This window comes from Patella vulgata, chromosome 5, assembly GCF_932274485.2.
Source record: "Patella vulgata chromosome 5, xgPatVulg1.2, whole genome shotgun sequence".
Lineage (NCBI taxonomy): Eukaryota > Metazoa > Mollusca > Gastropoda > Patellidae > Patella > Patella vulgata.
The window spans coordinates 62,291,166-62,300,800 of record NC_065883.2 but is presented as its reverse complement, the minus strand read 5'-3'; the positions used below and the strand labels follow the sequence as shown (position 1 = coordinate 62,300,800).

Here is a 9,635-nt window from a genome sequence, read left to right as displayed (position 1 = left end):
TTAAAACAGAAAATTTATAAGATACATGTATTTTATAGTCAATGACACATTAGTGTGTTGATTGAACATTGTGTAAAAAAAAGTAAAATTTCAACAGTGTAATGGAATAAAGCCATATAGAATGAGTTTTTACTATGCTTTTTGAATGAGAAGATCTGCTGATAAAGAAATAAAAATTATTACAGCCTGAAAGCATTATAAATATGATCTCAACAATGAACTTTGCCAGTGATCTTGATTTGACCTAATTAGTCATATAGGTCATGATTGATAAACTTAACATCTTGCAATGATATTTAGAATCGGGGCCCTTATTCACGAAAACTTAAACTAAGTTACAACCGAAATTTTAAGAAATACTGCAACTTCATTGGATATATGCAAATTGATTTTACTGGTCAGCCAATCGAATTGCAATATTTCTTAAAATTTTGATTGTATCTTAGTTTAAGTTTTCGTGAATAAGGGCCCTGAACTGAATATATGGTTTTGGTGTTAACAATGGCCGCCGAGTGCGGCTGCGAGCCCCTCCTTCACAATTTTTTTTTGTTTGTATGAAATCTTCAATGGCAAAAACCTTTAAAAATTAACAACATCATTGAGAAGAGCCAAAAACTATAAAGAGAAAAAACAAAGCATTTTGTTTATTAGATAATTTTTATCATCGGTCTTGACCATGGACAGCAGCATTTGCTAACTTCCAATCTGTACAAAATACATACACAGTTCTGAATTTTGGTAGAGCTTCTTTGACTAGTCGATCTAACCTAGCAAACTAAAAATCCATCGACCCATTCAAAGTGAAAATTAGTAATTCGTCACCTAAGTCAAAGGCTTTATTTTAAATATACTTGGCTTAGTCTAAAACTTAATACACTTAATTTATGGAATAGCTATAACTATCAAAACGGATTAATTTCTAACTTTTACACAAGTATATTCCCTTGCAAGCAACAATAATTTATAAGAAAAGGTTTGTCAAAAAATATATTATGACATGTTAAAATATAATGATTATAAACAAGAGTACACAATCTTCGCCCGTAGAATGAACCATTATATCACTGATTTTGTGTGTATTTTGTATATCTTGAAGAATGTTTGTAGATTTGGCTGGCTATTTATACAAAAGAAACTGAATCCATTATTGAAATAATAAAGGCATTAACTAACATTTATTTACCAATGTTATATACAAACAGAATTACATGATTTACAGATATTACATATAACATTTATCTTAGACCCCTTGCTTTTAAAATCGTTCTTTGGGGTCTGCTACCACATTGTTTACTCGGGCTAGAAGAGAAGTCAAACCTGTGTAGCAAGTTTACTTAGAACTCATTGGTGGATTTATTGAAAAATAGATCTTCAAATCTTAATTTCAATAGACCCACTCCTTATGGCTGGTCGATAAATCTTAAAAAAAAATAAAAATAAATTTTCAATCTGTTTCACAGAGAATTACGAGTCCTCTTATATCTCTGTAAAAGATGACTGCCTTTACGTGCCGTCACAGCATTTGGCGTCCATCATTGGCTGAATGGCACGTGCATTGTTTACATAAGACGTTACTGCTTCGGGCAGAATGCTGCTTCTTAGACATTTTAAAACCCATTTACACTAAATAGGAAATAATTTTTACCTACAAATAAGTCAAACGTCTTTTATTTATTTTTCTAATACATCAAAAAAATATTTTAGAATTTAATTTGTTGTTGGAAAAAAGTTAATATTTGTGGCTCATTAAGTCGCATTGATGTCATCCTTATCAGTGATTGTTGCGGCCTAGCGAATATTCACTGCTGATCGGTGTGTATAATTTTATTATATCAAATCGTCCTTTGAAGTAACTATTATCGTACAAAGTATAAAATGGACTTACAAATTATATAAACAAACAAAAATCAAGAGTAGGCCTACTCACGAAACCAGACAAAAAATACCAAGATGTACTGGTAGGCGTACTATTTAAATACCAATCACCTGGGCTTGCAGGGAAGAACTATGAGACTATGGTGAACATTCCCAGCAATTTGCATTGACAAAACATGGGCTGTCGAGAGCAGGGACAGATCTACTATGAACTAATGAAGCTTAAGTTTCAAGGCCTCCAATCCTGAAGGCATCCCAGAAACAACATTATTAGTCCACAATCAAAAAATGAAAACCTACTTTAAATTGCTAGCTGTTAAGAAAGAGTTTGTATTTTTTTTTTTTTTTCTGTCGGGGGAAGAATCCTATTGAAGATGATAACGCTGGTTACTCAGATATTGCTGGCTGCGAAGGGTCCCATTGATGCTTTTGACTGAAGTATATGATTAAATTTTAAAAAAGATAGAACAATGTCTAAAGTTAGCTCCCTTGAAAGTTATTGAAAGGATTGTCTAACTTGTATTATTGAAACAAAAACAAGTGTCGCTGTAGTCGGCCAACGCTGTAGTCCTGATCGACAGGCCATCTCTTACAATGTACATTCATTAATAAATCTTTGTCTGGTCAATCGCGTTTTATTAGATCTCGCAGGTAAGATGGCGGCAGGATAAATTTTTTTCTCGTGCTTTTTTATTTTAATTTACGAAAAATCAATTGCAGAATAAAGTAATTGTTTAGAGTTTGTAGTAGACCAATTCATTTTTGGAAAGGTGGCATGACTGAGCATACGGGGATATGTCTATTTTGTCAGAAGTGAAGACAATCATTGTTTCAATCAATCGAAGTCAAGACAATGCATATGCATTGATAACATGTCATTTGGGAGTCACGTCATTTGGGACTCGCGTCATGTTGGACTCAAAAAAATATGACCACGACATTTGGGACTCGGGTATACGACGTTTGGGACTTTGGTATACGTCGTTTGGGACTCGGGATAATTTATTAGAAATAGGCCAATTCAAAACAAAAACTGCCAACAAAACGGGGAGGAATGTTGTAAATGAGGGTTTTTATAAAACTGATGTCAAACAAGTCACTTATTATACAGCTACCAAACTATCAACACGTCGCTACTACAGCTCGTCTACTTGAATTTGGTGGTTCAACATAGTAAGTCACGAAATATTACAATTAGGCCTAGTTGCACTTACGGTTCTTTGATAATCATCGTTTCTCATAAAAGTTATATATTTATTTAAAACGAATAATATGCTGATGAATTTATTTGCAAATCACCTATACAAAAAAAAAAAATAAATATTTACACGACATGCAATCTTTTTTACAAGCCCCTAAAAATTGTTAACGATAATCCGTGAGCTGCACGTTGACATGCTTGTCGTAGATGGCAATACCAATCAGTAAATTAGTGCGTACAAGGGAAAGTTTTTTTTGTGGAAAATATAAGAAATGGCAACGATCAAAGCGGGATAATTAAAGCTGATTAACTGATAATTCCTATGTTATTGCGCAGTATGTTCAAAGAAACCTAACTGTTCTTTGGTGGATGAGGAAAAACGTGAGTTGTCAATCATCGAGAATGGCGGCCGTGTGTTGATTGCAGTTATACCGTTTCACGAAAAAACATTAGCAGTGGTCGGTCAATCAAGCTAGTTTACTATTTGATAAAAGAAAAACAACGAAGTATTACTAAATGTACACAAATTTTCAACAATATATTATTGTCAAGTTTTATACTCGCAGATAAAACAAAACAAAGGAGAACTAGCAGTGTTAATCGCGGTCTCAACAATCGCCGATCAACTAAATAAAACGAAAGACAACTAAGACAGCTGTTACTATATATCTCATAAATAAATAGTCTCAACTGTCGTTTATATTGAGTCCCAAATGTCGTTTGTGTTGAGTCCCAATTGACGCCAATCAAGTCCCAAACGTCGTCAACTGAGTCCCAAATGTCGTTTATGTTGAGTCCCAAATGACGTGATACCTATGCATTGCATGTGTTTGTGTTCAATGCTAAAAATAGACTGAATATAGAGTCTAGGCCTATTGCACTTCGTGCAACAAACATGATTTCAGAAATATCACAGACGGTGACTGGATGACGGCCAGGGGAGAGTCAGAAATATATGGGCCAGTAACTTATTCGTCAGTTTTCCGAAAAAAACCTTCCTACTCCTACTAGGTTCTGTCCCCTCTGCCCTGAGTGAGAGTGAGACATTATATTCATTCATCGCTTATATTTGAGACCTAGAAATTGACACAAATGGGTCACAAAGCATATAATAATGTAATGTGAATGTATATAAACTGATTTACATTCAACCATTTCTGTTTTTACTGTAATTTCTAATCAGTTATGTTGGGCGAAATACCCCGGAAGTCTCAATTAATAGCAGTATTTAGCATCTGTTTATTCCAGTCTACACCAATGATATTTATTGTGCATGCTCTCCAGATAAGAATATAGCGTCACCATTTGACATGAGTTGTGGAATATGTCTAGCCGTGTTCTTTGAGTCCCTTGTTCCAAAAGGCGCTGAAACGCATGGTACACGATTCGTGTACCAATGGTAAAATGTTTATTTTGTCTTGAATATTGGGTATCAGAAGCCCATCTTTTCCCTGTAAGATCACAAGACCAATGTTGATTTGAACTGACAAATAATTCGTGTTTTCAATGTCGAAGTTTTTTGATGATATTGAGTTAGAGACTTAGCTACTTTAAATAATGGGTTGCACAGCCTTAAAGCCTAGTTATTATATATATAGTAAGCATATTGTATATAGTGATGCATACTCCACAAAATCCTCTGTTTGTCAAATGTGGGCCCAATAATCAACTCACAGCAGAATATTTTAAATTTAAATTGATGCGTCGAGTAACAAAATTGTCTGAATTTTCAGGTATTTCTATTCATCAAGATGACCACCAAATTATTTGTAGGAAATTTACCTGACACAGTAAGAAAGGGTGATTTACAAGCTTTGTTTGAAAAGTTTGGACAGGTGGTTGAATGTGATGTTGTAAAAGATTATGGCTTTGTGGTAAGTCACCCTGTGATTCATTTTTAGCCTATGATTAATCCTAGCTCAGTAGCTGTAGACTGAAAACTGGATAAGTGAAATAAATTTTTCATTGGGTCATTAATGGGAAATCTGTCAATATTTTGATCACAAACTGTAGAATTACCCCCCCCCCCTATTTAATTCCTAGTGCTTTCTCTGGTCTGTTTTTGGCATTTTGCCACCCTTCAAATTGATATTTTAGGTTGAACTATTTCTCCCCTTTCCATCACAAGAAGTATGTGCATCATTAAGCATGTTAACTTTTTTTGTAGCATTATGCCTCTGGTGACGAAGCTAATGCAGCAGCTGAAAATTTAAATGGAACAGATTTTAATGGTTCAGCATTAAGAGTGGAAGTTTCAAGAAGTAAAGTTCGACCCAAACCCGGAATGGGTGGTAAAGGAGAGTGCTATAGGTGTGGTCGAGAAGGTCATTGGTAAGTGGATTAAATGTATATGCTATGAAATGTATTATGTGTGTTTTACTTAAGTAAATAGGTGAGAACCCAACATGTAAATATGTATATCGGAAGCAATTAGAAATAAGGAAAAAAATATATTCAACCTATCTTTGTAACTCTGTATAAACATTTTTTTATTGTATTTCAGGTCTAAAGACTGTCCAAAAGGATCGTAAGCATTTTAATATTTAAAATAAAGTGATAATTAACAGTTACATTATTGTTAATATTCTGTAATACAGTTTTTTGAATTAAAAAATTATGCATGTACATGTAGTATAAACATCTTGGTAAACATAGGATTCTCAGTTATTTTTTCTGTGAGAGTGTCCTAATTGATTCTTGCCAAAGTTTCTGAATATCTATGACAGTTGTAAAAGAGCATTCAGAGAAAGTACTGATAAAATATCTAGATTTAATTTATATCACTTCGAATTATTCAGGTCACGACCACGACGTCCACCAGGAGATGGTTTTAGAGGAGATCCCTACCGTGAGGACCCTTATGATAATTACTACCGAGATCCTTATTACCGACCCCCACCACCAGACAGATACCGACCATATGCTGACCCCTATGAGAGGAGACCTCCCCCTCCCCCTAGAGAGATGTACAGAGAAAGAGATCCTTATGCCAGACCTCTTCCAGAATACTATGCCAACAGACGACCAGCAGCAACCAGGTTAGAAACAAAATTTGACCATTTTATTTTTAAAACAGAAAGTTACTCTTTTTATATCTTATTCTTTCTCAGTAAAATAAAAGCACAACTGGTTAAATAGCCATATTTTTCTCCTTAGTCAACACTCAATGCAAACTTGATTCTTTTGGATTTAACATTGCTTAGTTTATTTCAATAAACTTATGGGGCTAAGCAGGGGGCCTTGCACCTTGTTATATACAAGCACAGATTCGCTATCCACATTAGATTGAAAAGATTCTATTTTAAATTTTTATTTTATTTTTTTTTACAGAGATGCATATTATGATTATTATGAAAGGAGGAGGTAGATATGAACTTTCTTTAAGACATTGATGTTAATATAGATAGTATTTCTCTTGTATAAAATATATAGAGATGATGTTTATTAGTTGAAATTAATATTATAATAGATATTAGCAAGCTATTAAATATATAGACTATATTTGTTTAAGCGCGACCGTCATGTCGCTTCATCAGTATGGTGTTATATTGTATTCTCATACGCTTTTTGATGTTTTTTTTAATCTAAACGCTTTAAATTTAGAGGTAATATTTCAAGATAGATACACACTGTTTTGAATTTAATTATTAACAATTTGTTATTATTTGTAAAAACAAGATCAGTTACTATCTTGATTTATACCTTGATAACAGAAATTAATTAACGCTTTATGTTATGTTTTTTCTGCGTACAGTTATGGAATGCCTCCTGCAGGACGTGCGTCCCCGCCACGAAGCCGCGTTCCTGGACCATACTGACGAGATCGCTGAGAGAGAATAGAACGCTGCCACGCGACAGAATAAGAAAAAGACGTTTTATAAGCTGAATACGGAATCATGTGTGGCAACTTGATATATAGACTATTATGGACCTTGTTTTAGTTTTTATTACTTGATGTAATTTACCTGTTCAAGAAATTGAAAAACAAAGGACTCTAGCTATATTATAGTTAAATATTGTTTTACAATCTTTCATTCATATTATTCCATTTAATTGTCATGTCGTGTTTTACTAGGCGAATAAATCATAACTGAAATATCCATGGAAGGCGTGTGTTGATGATTTTCTGCGTGATCTTCCGAAATACATCGCTGGTTCACTGTAAATATGTATACAAAGTATGGAGAAAAGGGCGCTCGTTTGGAGACGTGTGCGATCCTATGGCTGATCGGAAGCTCTAGAAAAGGGGGGAAATAATTTGTGAAATAACATCAGAATGACAAGAGATTTGAATATTGAAATCATTCAATAAGAAAGTGATCATTGTGTTAAAATGTATTTTTTGACTAGAATTTTATTTCAGTAGTTGCTGTCTGTGAAAGGATAAGTATTTCCACTCTTGTAGGTAGCAAATGTAAAAGTTTAGAAAAAACCTTAAAAACATTCTTTTAAGTCCATCCTTAATTTATTTTAATTTAAAATATATATATTTAGACATGTCTGATATTTAGACCATGATTGTTTAAATTTAATGTTAGATTGACCAAATCAAATGAATTATACTAATCAGATAATTTGAAATTGCCCCGTTATCTACATTTATAAAAAAAAAAAATTACTAGAAATTATCATTGGCCAATTATATTTCAGAAAAAGAGATACTTGAAGTTTTAAACAAGAGCAATTTTGGTTTACTTTAAGTACCGTGATCATCTCTTTGTGTGAATGTGTGGCTCCTATGAACATCAGAACACCGGGCCAAGAAAAAAGAGGAAAGCAGTGCATCTTCATTCTTGATAAATATTCATCAGTTCAGTTTTAGTTTATTTGATGCTAAATATGAACATTTGATGTGGCTTTAAAAAAACTCACATTAATCTGAGTGAGTTTCAAGATCTTCAGAATTGATACATAATGCAGGGTTACAAGGCTTGCCTCTTATCGGTAGATAATACTAGGTATCACATAGTAATGAACCTAATTTGATCATATTTGTCTGATCTGGAGGAGTATAAATCTAATTGTGGTGGGATTTTACAAAATGATAAAGCTATGGGCATTCCCATATCATTGGTCCTAACCTTTTGAGGTAGTAAAATGGACTATTGACAATTAGTAATCAAGGTGAGCTTTTTGTTAGTCCTACAAAACCAACCATTGGCTGAACTGTAAACTGTTGATCCTTGCAGTAATATGGCTAATTTAGAAATTCAACTAACTTGAAGTATTAATTATGTAAGAACTGTAGACAGTCCAGTTTAACACCAATTCAATAGTAAATTTGAAATTTACTCCTTGTGTTGATGCAAGTATTAAAGTCAAAGATGAAAACATGTCAATGTGTTTCAAATTTAAGGGATGACAAAATCGGAAGTGATTCATTCTACTCATTTGAACTCGATGTGAAAAAAAACTTTTCTAGTATAAAAATGAAAAAAGCAATAAAATTTGTATTGCTTTTATAAAATGTCAAAGTTTGTATGTAAATACCACACTTAATAACCAGCTTTTTTTTTGCTTTTTTTTTTTATCAAACTCTGTAGTGAAAATATGGATTAAAGTGTAAATAATGTGACAGTCTTAAAGATAGACATTGAAAACCATGGAATTAAATTTTTGTATATGTTATTTATTACTAGAATGTTTTTGACAGTTGATATGGCAATTTCAATAACTTTATGCTAAATAAAACAATTTTGTGGTGTAAAGAGGTTTTAATTTATTTGATCTTTTCCACATGCATATTCGATTGAATACTAGCTGAGAGGCAATTCCTGATCCCAACATCCATAATATCAATATGTTTCACAGAGAATTACGAGTCTTCTCTAATATCTCTGAAAAAGGCGACTGCCTTTAACATGCGGCGTCAATCGTTGGCTGATGGCGTGTGCATTGTTTACATAAGACGTTACTGCTTCAGGCAGAATGCTGCCTTTTAGTCATTTTAATACCCATTTACACTAAATAGGAAATAATTTTTACCAACAAATACGTCAAACATCTAATACATCAAGAAAATGTTTTAGAATTTAATTTGTTGGTGGAAAAAAGTTAATATTTGAGACTCATTAAGTCGCATTGATGTCATCCTGATCAGTGATTGTAGCGGCCTAGCGAATATTCAATAAAAGTTTGGCAAATACTGTACTACCCGAAAAAAACCCATGGGGCAAGCACTAACTGGCAACCCAACTGTTGTCTGACCAGCTTATTGTGTGCTAGCGTGATTGAGGGAGCAGTTATTTCTTGATCAGATGGTTAGGCAGTTTTGCTCTGCAATTAAATGGAGGAAAAAGAAGTTGACAGAAAATAAAGTTACTCAGAGCTCAATATGTATGATAAATCGACGGTAAGTAATGAAAAATACATTCTGAAAAACTTACCCTCCCTCAGTGAATTGAGGTGACCGACATGTCTTATAACAGTTTATTTATAGCTTGAAGGTATCTCCCCACCAAAACAAAGCTCAGAGGGATTTGAAGCAAATTTTTGAGATTAACTAGCTTGAATAAGTTTTTAGTCCAAATATATCATCAAATCACACAGTTGGTACGCG

General features: G+C 33.4%; 1 protein-coding gene across 2 annotated transcripts; it reads left to right on the top strand.

Annotated features, from left to right (window-relative positions):
- The first annotated feature begins 2,451 nt into the window (after nt 1-2,451).
- LOC126820348 (RNA-binding protein lark) lies at nt 2,452-8,768 on the top strand. 2 transcript variants are annotated; one of them, XM_050548243.2, is made up of 7 exons: nt 2,452-2,526; nt 4,810-4,950; nt 5,244-5,407; nt 5,580-5,603; nt 5,875-6,114; nt 6,407-6,439; nt 7,727-8,768. In XM_050548243.2, exons 2-7 carry the CDS (start codon nt 4,828-4,830, stop codon nt 7,740-7,742), a joined length of 600 nt encoding a protein of 199 aa, XP_050404200.1. In that variant the 5' UTR covers nt 2,452-2,526; nt 4,810-4,827; the 3' UTR covers nt 7,743-8,768. The 2 variants fall into 2 exon arrangements, with proteins under 2 accessions (XP_050404200.1, XP_050404199.1); XM_050548242.2 differs by lacking the exon at nt 7,727-8,768 and adding an exon at nt 6,831-7,176 and having other exon boundaries at nt 2,502-2,526.
- The last annotated feature ends 867 nt before the right edge of the window (nt 8,769-9,635 follow it).

Bases quoted from the DNA above. Each gene is read 5' to 3' on its own strand.
- LOC126820348 (XM_050548242.2), top strand. From the start codon at position 4,828: ATGACCACCAAATTATTTGTAGGAAATTTACCTGACACAGTAAGAAAG. The intron at 4,951-5,243 runs GTAAGTCACCCT...CTTTTTTTGTAG, and splicing joins TAAAAGATTATGGCTTTGTG to CATTATGCCTCTGGTGACGA. The intron at 5,408-5,579 runs GTAAGTGGATTA...ATTGTATTTCAG, and splicing joins TGTGGTCGAGAAGGTCATTG to GTCTAAAGACTGTCCAAAAG.